This window comes from Rhinichthys klamathensis, unplaced genomic scaffold (assembly GCF_029890125.1).
Source record: "Rhinichthys klamathensis goyatoka isolate OS25496 unplaced genomic scaffold, OSU_Roscu_1.1 h1tg000019l_1, whole genome shotgun sequence".
In the NCBI taxonomy this organism is placed as follows: Eukaryota; Metazoa; Chordata; class Actinopteri; order Cypriniformes; family Leuciscidae; genus Rhinichthys; species Rhinichthys klamathensis.
In genome coordinates, this window is record NW_026606570.1 from 2,576,372 (window position 1) to 2,600,261 (window position 23,890).

The window sequence follows — 23,890 nt, forward strand, 5'->3', positions numbered from 1 at the left end:
AAAAGAGAGATTGTGGTGCTTGGAGGCTCTGGGCACTGTGGTGTGTGTCCGGGCCTGGTTCCTCCTCCATCTCACCAGGTGCTGTACTGGGCACTGTGCGTTGCATCACAAGCTTCCTTAGGCAGCCCATCTTGGTCTAGTGTATTTTTAGACCAGTCGCGTTTTTGCAGACCTTGCCACATTTGCAGACTGCACTCGTAGTCGATTGTCCATTTGCATTAGTCGTTGCCAGAAAAACAGTCCGTCCGGCAATGTGAAGCACTGCCACACAACAACACCAATATCTTAGAATATTTTTTACAACTGCTGAAAAGACTCTTGTATGTTTTTCAGAGCTGCTAGGGCAACTTGAAGGTCCGACGTATGGAAATAATCTGACATGTTGGTTGTTATTTTCCTGTACTGGCGCATGCATGTGACGTAAACGCGTACGCGACGAGAGCCACCGTGAGCAGATTTGCGTTTTTACCGTTTAGACGGGAACGCGACGGTGGAGCGTTTTTAAGATTTCCACTCTGGAGGGTGGTTTCACTTTTTTGCGTTTTTAAACCCCCAAAACGCCGTTGCCGTGTAAACGAAAGGCACATCCGATAAAATATTTTTACGTTTTCACCCGGAATCGTTCTCGTGTAAACGGGGCCTTATATCATAAATCATTAATGTGTTGATTTTGATAACTTATATATATATATAAAATTTGGTGTCTCTAGATCAAACTTTCTACCGCCACCACTTGTCCATAGTTTCACTCATGTTTACGATAATAACTTTTTAACCATAAGGTTCTAACCATAATAAATTATTTTTTCCTCTGATTCCTTGGCTCAGTACAATTCGATTGCACCATATGACAACATTTTATGTAATGAAACTTTTCCCGCCAAATTTGGATTCTTTTTGTCATGTTTGGATGAACCACGTATCCGGTATTTAGAATTTTGACATAAATTGCAATATCCTTTAAACAATTTGACATTTCCTCACATAATTTGGTAGGGATCGTCGATAGCGTGTCCTGAAGATACCTGAGAAGTTTGAACACAGCGCCATCTAGTGTTCCAGAGATATACGTTTTTTTGCAAAAATGCTTACATTTTGAACAATGTTTTCAAAAGTTATATTTCTTTTTTGTCATTATGTTCCTTGGTTTATGCCGATTCCGACGATATCTCATTTGTTATTTTCCAACAATGTGACTTTATTGAAGTAAATGAAAAAAAAAAAGTCATTACTCAATGACAAAAAATGTCATTACAAATGACTGAACAGATTTTTGATATTTGCTACCGTTTCCGAGAAATTCCTCTCCAAAGTTGACCTTGCCTGTGTTTGTTGCCTTATGTTAGTTAGCTTAGCATGCTAATTGTTTAGTATGTTAACCAGTTGTCATTCTTTCTAATGTGGCTCTTCAGCTATCAGGTTAACCACAAGCTACATTAAGCCTTGTTTAAACTCGACGCGTCCGCAAGAGCGCGAAGGTGCGCGCGGCAAAAATGACGTAATTGCGGTGTGGGCGGTCGTGCGCGTTGGGTGCGCAAGACCCTATTTCGCCTGGCGGTGTGCACGGCACTTTTTGTAACATCGCGCGCGGCGCCGCATCCGAAGATGAACGACTTCGAGCCGAATCTGGCCGAACTGGTACGTCTGTACCAGCATGTTTATGATCCTTCTATACACAGAGACATTTGCATTGATGGGCGACCATAAAAGCCTCTCATTTTGTGTCGCCCAGTTTCCACTTGTCTAAAGTAACTGCTTATATTTACAAAATAAGCCTACAATAGCAGAAGTAAGCCCTGCTGATGAAATTAAGGTTTAAACACTCTTCAATAAGGCTTCAGTTGTTTAACTAGTTTACATGCAGTGAAAGTACAATAAACCTACTGCATTTATTACTGTTTTTATATGAATCAGCAATTAATAAACTACTAATAAACGGCAAACTACTTCTTCACTGCTGATTCCTGGTGGTTTAGAGGAGAATTACTCCGAGTCGCCCCCTGTCGTTTCACAGAATAGCACAATGGCGAGCGCGTCAAGTATAAACGCCTCGTCCGTTTGGAGAGGTGCGCGCGCAGTCAGCGGAGACTCGCGCTCGTGCGGACGCGTCGAGTATAAACAAGGCTTTAGGATTGCGTTATCTTAGCACGCTAATCTGGTTAAAATATTATTGGTGAGTCAATGTCAACTGAGTGGCACAACCTCCAAAACCACATGCCACGAGCCTCAAACATTTCAGGTTGTGGGTTCGAATCCTGTGAGGCACATGCCCAGACTGCAAGAGGTACTATAGCCAGAAGTGGTGCAAAAGTAGCTTCTATTCCAGACATGGTATCTTTTTGAGAAGGAACTCATTAAATATAACATGTGGTGCATTTATATAAAAATTCTTCATTTTGAGTTGATTCTCACTTGAACTATGGAACATCGGCAACTTAGTTAAAACACGTCTGCCCAGGGGTGCAACAAGATAAGTGACTGGCACCTGACCCAGAGACAGTAGGTTCAAGTCCCATGTGGGACAACTTTATAAAATTGTGTGTAATGTTGTCATTTCAATTCCTGTATTATCCCAGTAAGCATTTTACTAATCTTTCTTCCTCTAGTATTAGAAACAAGTTTTTTTTGGTTAATTCTGTTTTCATTCTCATCTGAACTTCTCTTCATTTTGAGTTAATTTTCACCTGTACTTCTGAATCTGTATGTTTAATTTCTGCTGTTTTTGCTCTTCCTGCTCTGCATTGCGCTACAGCCCCTTTTATTGGGCTTGGCCCCGAATTGTTGCTTGCAGCTATATTTTTCTTTATTATTATTTGACTGGACTGTACGGAAACTTTGATCCTAAAACTATGATAATACCACAATCGTCCTGTTCGGCCAGTGAACACTAATTATTTATTAATTCTAAGAATTAAATTTTATTTTCCGGGGTAGGGTAAATAATTTTCTTACTGTACAGTACTACTCGGAGCATGTAGCCAAAATCTGCATGATTTGGGATGCCAGTAAATGAGTATGAACCACAAACAACTGTACATGTGACACAAACAAGACTTTATTAACTAGACTAAAGACTAATCTAATACACACACACACGCATACAGTTTAGCAATGGAGAGAGAGCTGAAGCAGAATACAGGAAAGAAAGAAGTTATAGCATTGTTTGAAATTCAGCAGATCAACAGCCTTGAGCAAACCATCAGTTATCTAACAGACCCTTCTTAAAAGGGGTAGAGAACTGATGAGAGAGAACCAGTTTGAGTCAGAAGATCTTTGGTGAATTGAAGACAAGGCCGCAGCCTGGCACAAACTTAGGGTCAGCATCATCTTCACATCAGACTTTCTCAGAATAAGGCAAAAACTGGGGGATCTTGTGATGTGATCTTTTAAAGTGTGATGTCACACCCTCTGGAGGTGAGTGAGCCAATAAAAAGTTGCTTCTTTGGAGGATAACTTTGACTCCTTGTTCTCTAGCAGGACAATTAGCATAAGGAATTTTATTGGGTGTTTAAGAGTGTAATAACTTCAGACCAACAACTGTGCAAAGTACAAACGTCTCTCTTTACTGCTTACATGTTATCATGGAAAGTTACATGCGTAACCCGCACTCGACAGCACAGCACCCTGGGAAACCACTACAAAGAGAAGAACCTTCAAGATTCTTATAATACTAATGTGTTAGCAAAATGTAATGTAAATTAGCAAATAGGCAACAAAAATTGGAGTTCATTGATACCAAACTTGCCACACATGTGATTTTAGTTAACTAGTTCCCCGCTAGCAAGTTGCCAGCCACCGCTAGCGTTTTTGATCATTTTCACAAAAATGTCATGTCCCCCATATATTTTGATAATTTTCACTAAAATTTCATGGCCCCCAGAATATTTTGTTGTATGAATATATGAACATATATATCAAAAGTCCTTCTGTTATTAAACAAAATTTCATGCATTATTTTTATCAACATTTGAATGTGGGTAAGTTTCATAAAAAAGCAACATTTTGAGCAAATAGCTGAGAAAATTGTTTTTGTCAAAGACTACATCCAGGATTCAGAATGATGATCAAAACACAAATGGAGCAGATCAAGTCCATCAACACCCCTGATGCTTGCACAGACCTGTAGCTCATCCTAGGTTGACATTTCATTCAGTAACATTAGGCAGTTTTGATTTATATGCTGTTTAATGTTGATGATCGCGTTATTTTACATATGATTACATATGAGTATATGGATGACATGACGACTATAACAACGACTAACGCATGCACCAAACGCCTGCTGTACAAACTCCAGGGAAAGATCAGATGGGCACGAATGGAGATTAAACCCTGCAAATCCCGCAGTATCTCCATTGTCAAGAACCAGATCGTAAATGAGAGGTTCCACATCAATGACGAGCCGATACCAACTATTCTGGAGAAGCCCATAAAAAGCCTTGGTCGGTGGTACAACACAGAGCTCAAAGACGCTGAACAGGTGGAACAACTAAAGCAGGATACCATCAGTGGGCTGAAGCAGATCAACAGCACTGCTCTCCCAGGGAAGCTGAAGCTCTGGTGCCTTCAGTTTGGACTGCTCCCCCGCCTCATGTGGCCAATTTCCATCTATGAGGTCACCCTATCCCATGCCAATCGGTTGGAGCGATTGGTGAATGTGCAGGTGAGAATGTGGCTTGGGCTACCCAGATGCCTCAGTAGCATAGGCCTGTACGGCAATGGACCCCTCTCTCTGCCAATCTCTAGCCTGGTGGAGGAGTACAAATGATCTAAAGCAAGGCTCGAAATGACCCTCACAGAATCCCGGGATCCCTTCATCAGAGGGGCTGCTCCCGCCTTAGCCACAGGGAGGAAGTGGAGGCCAGGTGTAGCAGTGGCACAGGCAAAGTCCGCTCTGAGACACCGGGACATAGTGGGCCAAGTCCAACAAGGCAGAGGGGGGCTAGGGTTGGGAGCAACAACACCCACATGGCAGAAGGCTACTCCAGCTGAACGCCGGCGTCTGGTGGTTGAGGAGATGCGCCACCAGGAGGAAGCGGACAGGTGTGCTAGAGCGCTCCTTGGTGTTTTAAGCCCCAAACGGAGCCTTCAAGGCAGCGCTGCATGGAAGGCGCTCCCCGCCCCCTGCCGCGTTTCAGCCAATCGCAACAATGGTGCCCGCATTCAACTTTGAGAACCAACGAGCGATCGATCTTGACTCCACTCAATTTGGTACGGTAAGTTGCATAGAGCAATATTCTAAGATCTGAATTCATAATGAAATGTTTTATTATAAAAAAAAAAGACTATGCTTTGAAATATAGCCAACACTAGCTGCTAGGGATTTTCTTTGCCGCCGGCCGGACACGCTCAGCTATCTAGCTAACTGTAAACAGATTGGCAATGGTAGATTTTGCAGCGATTGGCTGAAACGCGGCAGGGGGCGGGAGCGCCTTCCATGCAGCGCTGCCTTGAAGGATCCGTTGGGGGCTTAAAACACCAACGGGCTGCTAGAGCGGTGTCCCAAGCCAAACAAGGCCGCTGGATGAGGTGGGAAGGTGTGGAGAGGAGGAAGATCACTTGGAGCAAGCTGTGGAACATGGAGTCCAATATGCTGAGCTTTACCATCAGAGCAACATATGATGTCCTGCCCTCTCCAACCAACCTACATCTCTGGTTTGGAGAGAATCCAGCCTGCCTCAAGTGTTCTGCCCCAGCAACCCTGAAACACATCCTGGTGGGCTGCAAGACCAGCCTTACGCAAGGCAGATATACCTGGCGCCACAACCAAGTGCTGAAGTGCCTGGCTGCTACACTGGAGAGTAAGAGGGTAACTGTCAACACCATGCCCCAGGAAGCCCAGACTACCATCCGGCAACCAACATCCTTCGTCCGGGAAGGGGAGAAAGGGTCGATCAATCGATTGCCTCCAGACTCATGCCCACTGAACGCAGCTCGGGACTGGGAAATGCGGGTAGACTTAAGTCAGAGGCTCACCTTCCCACCCGAAATTGCAGCGGCCAACCTGCGCCCAGACCTGGTCCTTTGGTCCAAATCCTGTTGAAGTGTCTACATAGTGGAGCTGACAGTCCCGTGGGAGGAAGCCATCGATGAGGCATTTGAAAGAAAAATGTTGCGATATGCAGAGTTGGCTGCCGAAGCAGAGGACCGGGGATGGAAGGTAAACTTGCGTCCAGTGGAAGTGGGCAGCAGGGGCTTTGTAGCTAGTTCCACCACAAGGCTACTAAAGGAGATTGGAATCAGAGGACAGGCTCAGCGGAAGACCATCAAGGACCTTGCAACTGCTGCCGAATGAAGCAGTCACTGGCTGTGGCTGAAGCGGAAGGAGACTGTATGGGCTGCTCATGGAGCCTCCGGTGCGACACACACCCAGGTCTGATCAGCCTGTGGTGGGTCAGCCTCGGGTGAGGGTATACTGTGATAAAAGGCCGAAACACCCAATGAGGCCGGGGTGCACAACTGAGGATGTGTCGTATTGGAGCCATCAGGTGGTCATCCCCCAATCCAACCCCACCCAACCCCACCCAATCTCCAATAACAACGCTTGCTGATTATCAAGGGATTTTAATATCTAGTCCTAGTAAGCATACTGAGGATTACATATGAGATCGCTTGTTTCTGCATGTGCTTTATTCAGGAGATTCAGTACTCTTTCAGGAGATGTGTCAGCGTCCCCTACCGTATAACAGTGAAAACACAGAAACCCGAAAAATTCTGTGTTTGGCGGGGAAGCAGTTTAAAAGGGGTTATTTGTCTTTTTCAATGAGAATGAAGTGAGAGTCAAACCTCTTTCTAGAAATTCCTTTGCGTCGTAAACAGTCTTATCAGTCTTCATGTGTCCTGTAACTGGACTGTGTGTTAGTTGTGGTTAACTCTAGTTTTCTTGTTGGGTGAGGGATATTATAGATTTTTTGTGAAATATAACAAATAATTGTGTCTGATCTGTCTCAGTCGCTACAGGTTTCACCAATATGCTGTTATTATTGAGAAAACTGATCCTAGACCAGCAGTTATGAGCAGCTCTTTCTTTTAAAAGCAATCAGAAGCAGCAGCAGTGGTCTGAGTGAGAAAATCCCTCAAGTCTGTGGCCAGGCCTTTCCCAGATTATTTGCCTTTGTTTATTGTTCTAGTTCTGTTCACTGGCTATTTTATAAATGGATTTTGTTTTCATAAAACTTGTCTGACAATAAATCACATTTAACTAATCTTAATTGTCAAATTGTTTTTATCTCATGTACTGATATAATGATGTAATTTGAGAGTAGGCATTGGTCCACCCTACTTTGCCAAGGTCTACTCACTTTAAAATTTAAGGCCTCGCCACTGTTCCATACATTGCAAATAAATATCTTCCTCAGAAATTAGTATTGGAAAGCAGGACAAAATACTAATCATCTTTACAGTTTTCTTGAATGTTTTTATAACGGTCTTAACATTCTCTAAATGTTAAGTGCAATTGTTTCAACTGTTTTCTGAAACATCAGAACTCTATTGCATGTCTGCAAAATGTAGTAACTCACCCAAAACATTTCATTCATGCTTCAAAACCTAGCTATCGTGTCAGTAAATTGTCCAGTGCCACCACAGTAAAAAAGTTGTTTTTGTCATTGTGTGAACCATAATGCTAAAAAATGTCTAGCTGTTTTTTCTCCATGGCAGACAATCATGGAAATATTTGTTCTACTTTTTTGTTGACACTGACATTCTTGTATATTATAGAAAGCATTCAGTTCTGTCTAATGCTGAATGTGCATAAGACTGACATGACACCTTCATAATCATGACATGACACGTCATGAATAGGAAGGTTTTACGCATGTTTATGACACCTGTCATTAAGTGTCATTCGCACAATTATGACATTTTTAATGCAAATATGACATTGTTTGAGATGTCTTTGTCATGACATCTTGACATAAACCAATTCATCACAACCTGTCAGTGTCTTTGTCATGACAACTTGACATTACTAAGACAACACAACCTGTCATAAATATGTCATAAACATGACATAGCAGATAATCAATCTTAAGAAACTACTTAGCTTTATGGGTTAACAGTACATTAAACTGTCAGGTGGTTGGTTTTGACATTGGCTGTCATGAGGCCATTATAACATTTTAATGACAAATTCAATTTGTACCACTGTAGTTGAGGTCAAGAAAAATATTCATGACACAGTTATAATGACCTCATGATAGCCAATGTCAAAACCAACCACATGACAGTTTAATGTAATGTTAACCCATAAAGCGAAGTGGTTTCTTAAGTTTGATAATTAATCTGCTATGTCATGTTTATGACACATTTATGACAATTTATGTTGTCTTGATAATGTCAAGTTGTCATTACCAAGACACAGGTTATGATGTATTGGTTTATGTCAAGTTGTCATCACAAAGACATCTCAAATGTCATATTTGCATTAAAAATGTCATAATTGAGCGAATGACACTTAATGACAGTTGTCATAAACATGCATAAACCCTCCTTCGTATTTATGACACAGCCTGTTCTCACGTAAATGCGTCTCTATAGCACGCATTGTGTATTATCGTGTAATTTATATGCGAAAATGAGTTTTTACGTGCATATGATACGCAGTTCATTTGCGTGTAATACACACGCACCCCACACCACTACTAAACCTACCCTAACCAACCCATTCGTATCCTATGCACGTAAAAACTCATTTTCGCGTATAAATTACACGATAAACACACTGCGTGCTATAGAGACGCATTTAGTGTGATCGGGTTGCATGACATGTGTCGTGTCATGTCCTAATGATTATGAAGGTTTCATGTCAGTCTTAACCACACCCCTTCAAGTAAAGTGTTACCATACCACTACCACAAATTCTTGCATACCTTCCTGTTACGACTGCTAGGGGTCGGCCGTAACAGGAAAAGGAATAAGTCAAACTACCAGAGAGATATCAAAAATAACATGCGTTTATTTCCAAAAGGGTTTTAGCGTCAGGGGCAGACAAGGCCAAAATAACAAACAAAAACAATCTTTTGTAAAACCTCTACAATTCCGAAAACAAAATACAATTTAAACTTACCTACCTCCCTAAACCAAAACAATGTGCAAAGATATACAAAATAAAATGGCGTCAAACCCCCTACCTCCCTTATTTTGGCAAAAATATTTACAGTACATAAATGTACAAGTCCGTAGCAAACAAAACAAACCGGAATCCAAAATCGTAGTCAAACAGGCATGGGTCAGTTAACAAGGATAAACAAAGGTTCAAAATCACTTTTACAATCTCCAAATATCACTCACAGCACAATCTCAAATAAACACTCACAAACTCTCTGATATGACACTCTAGAATAGACGATGATACAAAACAAAAGCAAAGTGGTAACAATCAACGATGGCACAATAGTGGGGCCTCCTGTTGAGTGTTTGGGGCGGTCCTTATATGTGGATCAGGTGTGGAGGAGAACCAATCGGAGCCTCCAACAAATTATCACCAGATCCGCCCACCTGTAACACAAACAAGCACATGCACATACACATACAATAATACACAAGACAGAATGGAATCAGTGAGTAAACATTAAAATGACTCAGGCTCATAACACTTCCTATTGCTGTTCCATGAGCATGTAGCTGCTGTTCAGGGTTGTGACGTTCAAAAATGGTAGTGGTTGTGCTGGGCAAACCCCATATGCTTCCAAACTTGATTGGTTAATTGATAAGATAGGAATTACAATTTCATTACAATGGCAGGACATTTTCCAATTTAGCAGACATTACATGTCATAAATGTTTATAGAATATGCATGCATGTCTGACAGATTTTGATAATTGAATGGATGATTTTGCATGTGATGGCTCACACGATAAAAGAATGTTTAGAAGTTGTAAAGAGTTTGACAATTTCACTGAGAATCAACTCCTCAGTTTTGATAAACCATGTGCTTTTAGGGATTGTGCAATGTAGACAATTGTACTTACTCTTTTGCACATGTGCCAAAACAGATGCAATTGCTTAAATTAATAAGAAATTCAAATCTGATGTGAACAAGAAACTAAGTTTTCAGAGATCCAAACTTATTTCTTTGAGGGGGAAAAATTCATTTGAGAATTGATCCAAAGCTATTGAGAAAATATGTAAATCAAGATACATTTACTTGAGATGCAAATGTAAAATAAAATGAAAAACTGAACAAAATTAAGTGAGTTTACAAATATCTGTTGATGAGTTCTTTAAACTTCCCTTTGAATTAAGATACAAAGAGTGAGAAGATACAAAACAGGAGGGATAAACAGGGAAAAATAAACACTCAGAAATGTCTGCCAAGGCAAAACAGGACTTCACACAAAGTGAAGAAAACACTTAAATAGCCCAGGGAATGGGAACAGGTGTGTGGCAATCAGTCCAGGTATGGGATTATGGGAACTGTAGTCCAGAGAATGTCTCACTAAAACTCAGGTGAGGGAGCCCTCTGCTGGAGAGAGGGAGGAGTCTCAGGACCACCGTGAGACCGCCACTCCTGGCACGAGGAGGCATTCGACGTCGGGGTCTTCCTTGTGGCCGAGGGGCAGGTCTTTCCGGATGAGTCCTATGAAATTCATTGATGAATGTGGGGTTGAAGATGTCCTCAGCATTGACCCAGGACCGTTCTTCTGGACCATACCCCTCCCAGTCCACTAGATATTGGAGTAGATGTTCTCGTACAAGAAAGACCACCTCACCTTCCACCAGGATTGTCTAGCTGGTTTGAGCAGTGAGACATGAAAAGCACATTAATTAGCAGGTAACTGAAGACGAACTTTCTTAGAATTTTGAAGGGACCAACGTACCTGGGACAGATTTTTTTGCAGGGTACCCGCCGGAGGCGAAGGTCCCTCGTTGATAGCCACACCCATTGGCTAGGAAGGTAATCAGGGCTAGGGCACCGATACCAGTAAGCTTTTTCCTTTTGCCTTCTTGCTGCTCGTTGGAGGAAGACATGAGCTTGTTCCCAGGGAAACAGAGGAGGTTGAAATCCCAGAGTGCATTGGAAAGGTGTAAGGCCAGTGGCAGGTTTGAGCGTATTCAGCCCAGACAACATGCTGGCTCCAGTCAGTTTGATTCTGATGGCAGTACGTCCTTAGAAAATGTGTGGTTTCCTGATTCAAGCTTTCGGTTTGGCCATTGGACTCTGGATGGTACCCTGAAGTGAGGCTTATGGTAACATTGAGTTGTTGGAAGAACGCTTTCCAGACTTTTCGCATCGCTTTTCACCGAGAAGTGAATTGGGTACCAGGTCAGAGACGATGTCTTCAGGTAGGCCGTAGAAAAGAAATACTGTTCAGAAGGAGCAGTCTCTAAGGCTTTGGGTAGCTTGGGTAATGGGATCAGTCGACATGCTTTAGAAAAGGTATCAACCACAGTTAAGATGGTGGGGTTGAAAGTGACATGTGATACTATTCCAAGTATGATAACCTATACTTGGAATTAGTCCTCTGCATTTAACCACACACATTAGGAGCAGAGTAGTTTAGGGGTTTAGTAGTTTATTTCCTGCCAGTACTGGAATCAAACCAGCAACCTTTGGGTTACTAGTCAGACTTGCTAACCAGTAGGCCACGACTGCCCTGTGATATTAGTGATAAAGCCAATGGCAATGTGAGACCATGCATCCCAAGACAGGACAGACATGTGGCATAACCCCCTCCCTACGGAGCGGCTACCAGACGCTCCATCAGACCAGGGCGGGACAGGAGGGACAGGCCAGGGGGGGGGGGGGACAGGAGGGACAGACCAGGGCGGGACGGGAGGGACAGACCAGGGCGAAACAGAGTCTATCGGGCAGCCAGGGCGAAACACAGAGTCCAGGGCGGGGAAGACCCCTCGGGCGGCCAGGGCGGGGAAGACCCCTCGGGCGGCCAGGGCGGGGAAGACCCCTCAGGCGGCCAGGGCGGGGAAGACCTCTCGGGAACAGACACAAGAACTGTAATATCCACAAGAACAAACACAGACACAGGCACAAGAACTGTAATATCCACAAGAACAAACACAGACACTGGCTCTGCCTCCGGCTCCGGCTCTGGAACAGGCACTGGCTCTGCCTCCGGCTCTGGAACAGGCACTGGCTCTGCCTCCGGCTCCGGCTCTGGAACAGGCACTGGCTCTGCCTCCGGCTCCGGCTCTGGAACAGGCACTGGCTCTGCCTCCGGCTCCGGCTCTGGAACAGGCACTGGCTCTGCCTCCGGCTCCGGCTCTGGAACAGGCACTGGCTCTGCCTCCGGCTCCGGCTCTGGAACAGGCACTGGCTCTGCCTCCGGCTCCGGCTCTGGAACAGGCACTGGCTCTGCCTCCGGCTCCGGCTCTGGAACAGGCACTGGCTCCGGCTCCGGCTCCGGCTCCGGCTCTGGAACAGGCACTGGCTCTGCCTCCGGCTCCGGCTCCGGCTCTGGAACAGGCACTGGCTCTGCCTCCGGCTCCGGCTCCGGCTCTGGAACAGGCACTGGCTCTGCCTCCGGCTCTGGAACAGGCACTGGCTCTGCCTCCGGCTCCGGCTCTGGAACAGGCACTGGCTCCGGCTCCGGCTCCGGCTCCGGCTCTGGAACAGGCACTGGCTCTGCCTCCGGCTCCGGCTCTGGAACAGGCACTGGCTCTGCCTCCGGCTCCGGCTCCGGCTCTGGAACAGGCACTGGCTCTGCCTCCGGCTCCGGCTCCGGCTCTGGAACAGGCACTGGCTCTGCCTCCGGCTCCGGCTCCGGCTCTGGAACAGGCACTGGCTCTGCCTCCAGCTCTGGAACAGGCACTGGCTCTGCCTCCGGCTCCGGCTCTGGAACAGGCACTGGCTCCGGCTCCGGCTCCGGCTCCGGCTCTGGAACAGGCACTGGCTCTGCCTCCGGCTCCGGCTCCGGCTCTGGAACAGGCACTGGCTCTGCCTCCGGCTCCGGCTCTGGAACAGGCACTGGCTCTGCCTCCGGCTCTGGAACAGGCACTGGCTCTGCCTCCGGCTCCGGCTCTGGAACAGGCACTGGCTCCGGCTCCGGCTCCGGCTCTGGAACAGGCACTGGCTCTGCCTCCGGCTCCGGCTCCGGCTCCGGCTCCGGCTCCGGCTCCGGCTCTGGAACAGGCACTGGCTCTGCCTCCGGCTCCGGCTCCGGCTCTGGAACAGGCACTGGCTCTGCCTCCGGCTCCGGCTCTGGAACAGGCACTGGCTCTGCCTCCGGCTCCGGCTCTGGAACAGGCACTGGCTCTGGAGCAGCAGCCACCGGCTCAGGAACTGCAAACACCGGCTCAGGAACAGTCACTAGAACAGAAATGGTCACAAGGACAGACACAAACACAGAAACAAACACTGGGTCTGGAACAGACATTGGCTCCGGCTCTGGAACAGGCACTGGCTCTGCCTCCGGCTCTGGAACAGCAGACACTGGCTCCGGCTCAGGAACAGCAGACACTGGCTCTGCCTTCGGCCCCGGAGCATCCACCGGCATGTCCAGGATCCGAGCCAGACGCTCCAGATAGTCCAGCATAGCCTTGGCGGCCACACAAATGGGCATCTCCTGATCTGTCTCAGACTGGGCAGACGGGACCTGCACAGTTTCTGACTGGGCAGACGTGACGTGAACAGTCTCTGGCTGGGCAGACGAGACGTGAACAGTCTCTGGCTGGGCAGACGTGACGTGAACAGTCTCTGGCTGGGCAGACGTGACGTGAACAGTCTCTGGCTGGGCAGACGAGACGTGAACAGTCTCTGACTTGACAGACGTGACGTGAACAGTCTCTGACTTGACAGACGTGACGTGAACAGTCTCTGACTTGACAGACGTGACGTGAACAGTCTCTGACTTGACAGACGTGACGTGAACAGTCTCTGACTTGACAGACGTGACGTGAACAGTCTCTGGCTTGGCAGACGTGACGTGAACAGTCTCTGGCTGGGCAGACGTGACGTGAACAGTCTCTGGCTGGGCAGACGAAACATGAACCGTCTCTGGCTTGGCCCCTCTTCTCCGCTGAGTCCTCATGTTGGTTGTATCGTTATGTCACGGAATGGGTAAGACAACAAAGTGTGAGGACTCAAGTGCAGGAGAACATAAAGTTTAATTATAAAATAAACAAACACAAACCAAAACCCACAAGGGGGAAAACACAATGAATAACAATAAACAACAACCTGAACAGAGGATCACGGGGAACGGGAGACATTAGACAACGATCCGACAAGGACTGCAAACAAGAGGAGACTTAAGAAGGGAACAAATCAAGAGGGAACAGGTGGGAGAACTCAAACAATAATCAGGTAACGAGGGGGAGGGATCAGACAATGACAAGAGCACATGGCTCAACATAACAAAACACCCATGTGCATCACAAGACAGGACAGACATGTGACAACATGTCTATGAATACGTCATTGATGAAGGATTGGAAGACTGACGGACTGTTGTTCCCATCCAAACGGCATGACCAAATATTCATAGTGCCCACTGCTGGTGGAGAATGCCGTCTTCCATTCGTCCCCCTCTCGGATGCGAATGAGATTATAGGCACAGCGAAGGTTATGTTTGGTGAAATATTTTGCAGTTCTTAGTTGTTCCTGGGCTGCGGGAACCAAAGGTAAAGGCAGCAGGAAAAGCACCGTTCGTGACACACTGCAAATGCAATGTACCGTGAGGCGCTGCAAAACATACACAACAGATGATCACATGTTGATTGTTTTTATGATTTTTTTTTTAACCAGCTGGAAAGCTTGATGAAATTCTCTGCATTATTTTTCTGTCCTCTCTTGTTTTGTGTACTTGTTATATGTATCTCTGTAGTTTATTTTATTCCTAGTAGCAACAAAGTGTATAAATTTGGTAGTTTTGTGGAATAGGAATATTTCTGAAACCTTTTTTTTTCTAACTCAGCAGTTGGAGCAGTAAATAAAATATTAATCTAAGTCATAATGGTCCCTCAAGTCTCTAGTTTAGATTTGTCTTTAAATAAGTAAATTAGTTATTATTTATGTAATAGCTGATCCTTTTGTCATTCACTTATCTGTTCAAAGAGTTAATGATACATCCGCACCTACCTGCTATTTAAGAGATTTTAACACCAGCACCTACCCAGTTTCCTGTATGCTATTTTAGGGCAAAGGTTTCAAAGTCCTTAGTAGATTTGAACTTAAGCATCTTATAATTTGCTGGCACATGTTTATTTAAGTCACTAAGTGCTAAATTAAGTAAATGTATTGCTCTGTTTGCATTATGTATTGAAAAGAGATTGTTTTGTTAATTTAATTATTTGTGTTTTGTTCATTATTACTGTAATTGTTAATTAATATTGATAAGGCACTTTCCATCCACAGTGCTCAAGATGTTCAAGGGCTACCATATGAAGTCCAGAGGGCCAAGGAAATCAATCAGAAGTTCGGACCCAAAGGAAGCTCAGATGCATATGATGTCATCTTTGACCTTCACAACACGACCTCAAACATGGGCTCCACCCTCATTCTGGAAAGCTCAACAGACCTCTTTAACCTTCAGATGGTGCATTATATCAAAGTAAGAAACTAGTTACAATTATACTGTACAATGTTATTAAATCAATTTAGCATTATAATTTCATTGTTTTTTAAAAAAAAGATTAAGAATTTTATTCAGCAAGGACAAAAGTGGCAGTAAAGACGTTTATAATGTTACAAAAGATTTCTATTTTAAATGCTGTCCTTTTGAACTTTCAATTAATCAAAGAATCGTGAAAATTCAGCTTTTTGCCATCACAGGGATAAATTACATTTTAAAATATATTAAAATGCAAAATAGTTATTTTAAATTGTATTATTTTGAAATATTTCTGTTTTTAATTTGTTTGATCAAATAAATGCAGCCTTGGTGAGAATAAGTGATTACTTTCAAAAATTTAAATCTCACTAAAACTAAATCATTTAAATCTTACCGACCCAAAACATTTGTTGCATGTATCCTATACATGAATATCAGATGATGTCACCAACGTCTCCTCACTGACGTCACTCAATTCTAAAACTTGTCTTCCGCCATCTTGTGTACCTGATTCGGCAAGATCGATACGTCAGTCGCAAAGGAACTAGAGCTTATTCTCTGGCCGAGCCCGAATTTGCGGGCCGATATTTCCTGTCACTATCCTCGGGCCGGGCCCTTGATCTAGAGACGTGCACTCCCAACGCAAAAGAGTGCGGCGCGGGACTGGATTTGATGGCCGAGTGCGAGCGCGGGCGGTAATGCACTCACTCTGTGTGTGTGCGTGTTGCAGGGAGAATAAAACGATTCGCGGGACTCCCGCAAACTAGAAATATCTATGAATAAAACATATGAATAAAACATATAAAAACTAATACATTTTTGCAGAAAAGCAACAAGAACTAAAACAAAATCGAAACGATGTACAGGCCAGAGTTTCCTTTTAAAACACGTTTGCAGCGTTGAGCGATGTAGCCAATCACAGACATATGTGTTGATTTCTTCAACGCAAAGGTCAATCAGAAGCATTTAAAGGAGAACTCCGGCGCAAAATGAACCTTTGGTCTAATAAAACATTGGTACCTAGTCAACCGTTCTCTGAGATTTGTTTTCATGATAATCGAATGTAAAGAGTTTTATCTCTAAAAACGTACTCGGTTACTAACGTAACCTCTGTTCTCTCTAGAGAGGGAACGAGTACTGCGTAATATCTTACGCTATGGGGAAAACCTCTTTTCCTCGAGATATTGAAGCCAAAAATTATCCTTAATTTTTAATCAATGCAAAACGCTTTGCGGCAGCAAGCAGACATAGGCGAGGCGGCTCGCGCGCCTATTGGCTGCTCTGTGGCAAAAGCAGCAGCCTATCGAGAGCGGCTCTGCGTGACGTCTTGACCAATGGGGGCACTTCGCGCCCATTTCGTCACGTCCCGCCAGAAAGGGCGTGGTCTCGCCCTATAAAGCCGGCAGATAGCTGATACAAACTGGTTTTCATCGCCGAAGCGAACCAGAGCACATTGTAAGCACAGCAAGATACGCAGTACTCGTTCCCTCTCTAGAGAGAACAGAGGTTACGTTAGTAACCGAGTACGTTATCTTACGAGAGTATCTCTCGTACTGCGTAAAATCTTACGCTATGGGGAACACAGTGTAACACGCCGTGCATACAGGGATCCAACACCAAAGTCCCAAGGGCAGAGGCCCGGGGCGCATGTAGTGCATAATCACCATAGACTCACAAAGAGTGAAGGAAGAGGGGCTAGAAGCGTCATTCCTTATAAAATAGCATCCAGAGGAGCTAATCATATAGATATTATACCACGTAGTCAGGGTGAAAACACTTTCAGCCTAAACTGGGTGGCCATACATGTGTCGACACTCGTGGAGCTGCTGTATCAGTCAGTGAGCGATACGCAGGCCAAACTCAGCATCTGGGCCGACACAGCGGGGCAGATCGCACTGAATTCTAGACCGCCAAAAGCTTAGCTTGGAAGGCGGGGACCTCCAGGTTATAGTATTTTATAAATGTAGACGGCGAGGCCCAGCCCGCAGCCGTACAAATATCTTGCAGGGTAATCCCGCTAGACCATGCCCACGAAGAGGCCACGCCTCTCGTGGAGTGCGCTCTGACACCCAGGGGACACTGCAGGCCCTTAGAAGTGTAAGCCAGCGCTATGGCATCAACTATCCATCTGGATAGGCTCTGTTTTGATGCGGCAAGTCCCTTAGAACGTCCGCCAAACAAAACGAAAAGCTGTTCAGTCTGTCTAAAACCAGACGAGCGGGACACATAAGCTCTTAGTGCCCTGACGGGGCAAAGGAGACTCGCGTCCTTCTCCTCATTGAGAACCTGAAGGGCGGACAGGGAAATCACCTGGGCCCTGAACGGTGTGTTGTGGGATTTCGGCACGTACCCGTGCCTAGGTTTGAGTATGACCTTTGAGTCATTAGGCCCAAACTCCATACATGACGCACTTACCGAAAGCGCTTGTAAGTCCCCTACGCGCTTCACTGAAGCGAGAGCCATGAGAAACACCGTTTTGAAAGACAGATGTTTCATGTCTGACAAATGGATTGGCTCGAATGGGGCACCTTTCATAGCTTCCAACACCGTGGAAAGGTCCCACATCGGGACTGAAGGGGGCCTGGGAGGGTTCAATCTCCGAGCTCCCCTGAGGAAACGCACGACTAGGTCGTTCTTCCCCAGTGGCTGGCCAGACGCCGGTTTTGCAAACGTTGCTATGGCCGCCACGTATACTTTGAGCGTGGATGGGGTTCTGCCCTTATCCAGCAGCTCTTGAAGGAAGGAAAGCACTTCCGTAACCCTGCAGTCTACGGGTGAAAAGCCCTGAGCTTGACACCAAGCAGAGAACACAGACCATTTCGAGGAATAGAGCCGTCGAGTAGACGGAGCTCTAGCCTGCGTGATCGTGTTTAACACTCCCTCCGGGAGGTTAGCGGGTACCCGTTGATGGCCCATGCGTGCAGGGACCACAGATCCGGGCGAGGATGCCAAATCGAGCCCCCTGCCTGAGAGAGGAGGTCTCTCCTCAGTGGTACAGGCCACGGGGCAGTGCTGGCCAGCTGCATCAGGACTGGGAACCAGGTCTGGTTTGTCCAGAGCGGGGCCACGAGCAGCACTGGGCATCCGTTTTCCCTGATTCGTTCCAACACTTGAGGCAGGAGCGAGACAGGGGGAAAAGCATATAGGGGAACGCGGGGCCAGACATGGGCTAGCGCATCCCTGCTCTTCGAGAAGAAGTTCGGACACTGAGCGTTTTCGTGGGACGCGAACAGGTCCACCTGCGCACTGCCGAACGTTTCCCACAGCAGTTGGATCGTCTGCGGGTGCAGCGACCATTCCCCTGCTGGGACATTGTTTCTGGACAGCCTGTCTGGTCCCACATTCAGGTGACCAGGCACATGCGCTGCTCTCACCGAGAGCAGGTTGTGCTGAGCCCAGACCAGAATGCGTTCCGTCAACCTGTAAAGGTTTCGGGACCTGACTCCGCCCTGGCGATTTATGTTTGCCACCACTGACATGTTGTCCGACCGGACCAGGACGTGGTGACCTTTTATCTGGGGACAGAAGCACCGTAGCGCTTTGTCGACTGCTATCATTTCCAAGCAGTTTATGTGAAGGAGCTTTTCCCGTTCTGACCACAGGCTAGCGAACGGTCTGCCCTTGAGCAGCGCTCCCCATCCCGAGGTGGAGGCGTCCGTAGACACCACCTGCACACTCGAGGCGGTCCCCAGACTCACACCTGACTGATACCAGTCGGTTACCTTCCAAGGTTTCAGGGCTGAGATGCACTCTAGATCGACCCTGAGGCGAAACAGACCAGCGGTCCATGCCCGGGGCGGAACTCGCGCTTTTAGCCACATCTGCAGTGGGCGCATACGAAGCAGGCCCAACTGGAGTACAGAGGCTGCTGAGGCCATCAGGCCCAGCATTTTCTGAAACCTTTTGAGCGGGACTATAGAGCCGTGGCGGAAGGATTTCGCGACGCGCTGAATGTCTAGTCCGCGCTCCGGCGACAGGCGTGCTGTCATGGATAGCGAGTCCAGCACTGTTCCCAGAAAAGAAATTTTCTGACTGGGAGACAGCGAGCTTTTCGCCCAATTGACTGTGAGGCCCAGACTCTCGAGGTGCTCGAGTAATGTGGCCCTGTGTTCTATGAGCTCTGATTGAGATCAAGCTAGAATCAGCCAATCGTCCAAGTAGTTCAAAACTCGCATGCCCCGGAGTCTCAGAGGTGCGAGAGCTGCGTCCATGCACTTCGTGAATGTACGGGGTGCTAGGGACAGGCCGAACGGCAGGACTGTGTATTGATATGCCTGGCCCTCGAAGGCGAATCTCAAGAATCGCCTGTGATGTGACGCTATTTGTATCTGGAAATAGGCGTCTTTCAGATCTATTGACATAAGTAGATGAGATACTTCGTTTTTCACCGTCGTCTCGACGCGCGCCGTATAACGGCGGGGACGTCGAGCGAACTGTAGCGAATAGCCTCTCTTTATAGTGTTCAGGACCTATTCTGATACCCCGGGGAGCTTTGACCACGCATCTGCGTGAATAGCTAGAGGTAGAATGAAATCCGGGCTCTGGCCGCGGCCTGACGGCGGCTCGAGAGCCTCGGTGTGCTGAGAACTCAACGCCGTGTTTACAGCGTGCGAGGCGGGGGGCGCGCTGATCACAGCGGGCAGCCTGGCCGCGCTCAGCTTTTCTATGACTGGTAGTGCAGAGAAGGCGAGCGGGGCGAAACCCGTGGGGTTCGGCGTGTCTGTGAGAGAATGTGGGCGCGGGATGGCGGGCACATTTACTGCACTGAAAACACTGTCGGCTCGCGCCGACTGAATGTGTGTTAGTTTCGTTTTTACAGAAACCAAGGGACACGCATCGTGTAGTGTAAGCGGGCACTGTGACGTGGGCGCGTTTACTACATTGTTTGCACAATCGACATGAGTCGATTTTATTTGTGCTAGCCCTGCACCGTGGCGGGCTGTGTCTGGTGTGGGAATGGGCACTGGGACGTGGGCATTCTTACAACACTCATAACACCATCGGCCGTGGCCGGAACACCAGAAAATGCACTCTTTATTGGATTTATCTGGGTAGCCGTAAAAACGGCTTTTGTGTGCAGGCAAGCGGGCTCTGGAGCTGGCTTGCTCACTGCAAAATACACTGGGACAGTCGCATTGCTTGGAACTGAACGAGCGAGAAGTTTGGGTGGAAATCCGGCCGCAGCGGGATTTGAACACCGTCGCTTTCCTAGAGAGGCTAGGAAGGCTTTGAGACCTCGGGCTTGATCTCAATCCTCGGCCCGCGCTGAGGGGGGCGGCGTCCAGCAGAGCGAGAGCGCGGTCTTTGGTCTCGGGCCTGGCGGCGCTGTGAAGCGGCGGCGGCGGGTGGTTCAGGCTGCGGCTGAGAGCTTCGGCCAGGCGGCTGTTTCGGGCGGCCTGTAGCGGAGCTCAAGCGCTTCGGCAGGAAGTGTTTCATGGCCTGCGATGTTTTCTGCACCTCGACGAATCTGTCCGCGAAATCTTTGACGGCAGATCCGAAAAGGCCCGTTGGCGAAATGGGTGCGTCGAGGAACACGGAGCGCTCAGCTTCCGTCATCTCGGACAGCGTCAGCCACAAATGTCTCTCAGCCACGGTGAGAAAGGCCATGTTCCGCCCCACGGCCTGTGCGGCGGCCTTTGCAGCGCGTAGAGCGAGGTCTGTAGCTCTTCTTAAGTCCACCACGCAGATCGCTCCCGGTCCTTCCTCGTCCAATTTTTGGAGAAGGTCGGCTTGAAAGATCTGCAGAATAGCCATTGTGTGCAGCGCTGAAACTGCTTGCCCGGCGGCGGTGTAAGCGCGTCCGTGCATGGCTGACGTCACTCGGCAGGCTTTAGATGGTAGCGCCGTCTGAGCGCGCCGTCCAGCGGAGGGCGGGCAAAGATGGGACGCTACAGCCGTTTCCACAGGAGGAATGGAAAGGTAACCTCTATCTTTCGCACCGTCTACAGAGGAGAATGCAGCAGAGGAAGAGGTACGCAGCCTGGCGGAGAAGGGGGCGTTCCACGATTTCGCGACTTCCTCGTGAAGTTCAGGGAGGAAGGGCGCGGATCTCGACTGTGACGGGGCTTCATCCTTTCTGAGAAAGCGACCGTCGAGTCTGTTGCGCGGTGGTGGCGCAGGCGCCTCCCAGTCGAGGCCGATGGTCTCCACGGCTTGAGAGAGCAGACGCATCAGCTCTGCTTCAATGCCGGCTCGTCTCCCACGGGGCTGGCGGGTAGAGGTCCACAGAGCTCGCCCAGTCCTCACTATCCGATGCCAGGAGAGAACATGCCTCGGTAGGTTCGTCAAGCTCAATGGCGGACGCGGCGGCAGACGGCGGCCGTTGTCCATCCGTGAGCGACTCGAGCGATGCCGGCGAAGCTGGCGGGCGAACCGGCGAGCTTTGGCGGGCAGGAGAGAGCTCGGGTGCGCGCTGAGCACGGCGCTTTTTGCGGCGCGGTACCACAGCGGGCAGAAGTGCAGGCTCTGAGAATGATGCCAGGTGAGTCCTCAGAGTCACCATAGGCAGCAGCTCGCAATGAGGGCATCCGCCGTCGGCGAGCGCGAGAGCCGCGTGATCTTCACCCAGGCAGGAAACGCAGATGACATGGCGGTCCCCGTCGCTGAGTTGGGCTCGGCACGAGCCACAGGAAGGCATCTTTAAAAAGATGCTTGCTCTTTTAGAGTTAGGAGAAGTGTGAGTTGCAACGGCGAACAAACACTCTCAGCAGAGTAAAGGATATGGGCGCCGGAAAGCGCAGCAGGTACGGCGGCTGAAGGCGGCTAGGTGAAGGCCAGCGACTCCAGACTCGAGGGCTCGTCCCGCTGAAGGCTTGCGTCGACGGCACGGCTTCTCACTCCGGATCCAGCAATGCGTGAGGCTTCGCTGAAGAGATGAAAATCAGTTTGTATCAGCTATCGGCCGGCTTTATAGGGCAAGACCACGCCCTTTCTGGCGGGACGTGACGAAATGGGCGCGAAGTGCCCCCATTGGTCAAGACGTCACGCAGAGCCGCTCTCGATAGGCTGCTGCTTTTGCCACAGAGCAGCCAATAGGCGCGCGAGCCGCCTCGCCTATGTCTGCTTGCTGCCGCAAAGCGTTTTGCATTGATTAAAAATTAAGGATAATTTTTGGCTTCAATATCTCGAGGAAAAGAGGTTTTCCCCATAGCGTAAGATATTACGCAGTACGAGAGATACTCTCGTAAGAGAACTGTTTAGCGTATAACGCTAGTAAGGGGGGCATTTAATTAGTAAAAAGAAATCGCTAGTTAATACCACTAACAAGGGCTCAAAATAGCCCCACACTAACACAGTAACATAATGAGGGTCCCTACATGCAAAACGAAGCATTGAGAACTTTGTAAGTGTACAGACCGTTTAATAAGACGATACTTTATAAAAACAGTCCACTTCGTGTATACAGACAGGAGCCATCTTTGGAAAACAGTCTCGACTAATCAAACCACGAACGACTTGCTAAGTGAGCTGAACTGTATGAAGTTCAGTGAACTTCTGAACTGTATGAATGGTGTTCGTGGTTTGATTAGTCGAGACTGTTTTCCAAAGATGGCTCCTGTCTGTAAACACGAAGTGGACTGTCTTTATAAAGTATCTTCTTATTAAACGGTCTGTACACTTACAAAGTTCTCAATGCTCCGTTTTGCATGTAGGGACCCTCATTATGTTACTGTGTTAGTGTGGGGCTATTTTGAGCCTTGTTAGTGGTATAAACTAGCGATTTCTTTTTACTTATTATATGCCCCCATTACTAGCGTTATACACTAAACAGTTTTTAGAGATAAAACTCTTTACATTCGATTATCATGAAAACAAATCTCAGAGAACGGTTGACTAGGTAACAATGTTTTATTAGACCAAAGGTTCATTTTGCGCCGGAGTTCTCCTTTAAGATAGACTCCCCTCACTGCTCAAAACTGACTTTTTGTTCAGAGCTGAATTCTGTATGCTGACAAATCCTCTAATTATAACAAACAAAGTGTATATATTATGAAAGATTCATTGTGCAGTCAGCTTAATTGATATTAACAGAGATGTGTGAGATCGCGATTAACTGATGTCAGCTTTTTAGGAATTATTAAGGGAGCGCACTTTGCGCGCATTCAGTCAAAATCTGCAGTTCACAAAAGTTCATTATTTGCATGTGCTAACAAGTCATTCACGTGTTGATGCGCGGTTCTAACGAGCGCTTTTCTGAGCGCGTACACCCGAAGCGCACGCGCACTAAGCCTGTCTAACAACAGCGACAGGTTACTGAACTAAGTTATCTTTCTAGTCTTATTGCGCGAATACTGTCAAATACACACAGGGTTTACATAAACAAAGTTGGTTATGTATAAAGTGAAACAAACAGAGAAAATTGAGAGAAAATCTGCTTGCT

The 23,890-nt window shown here is 47.3% G+C and overlaps 1 protein-coding gene across 2 annotated transcripts in view; it reads left to right on the plus strand.

The window, feature by feature from the left end:
* aspa (aspartoacylase) overlaps positions 1-23,890 on the plus strand; it is a 118,284-nt gene that overhangs the window by 74,663 nt on the left and 19,731 nt on the right. For both annotated transcript variants that reach the window (XM_056236114.1, XM_056236107.1), the window contains exon 2: positions 15,315-15,510. In XM_056236114.1, the coding sequence (XP_056092089.1) occupies positions 15,315-15,510 (196 nt within the window). The remainder of the gene's footprint in view (positions 1-15,314; positions 15,511-23,890) is intronic.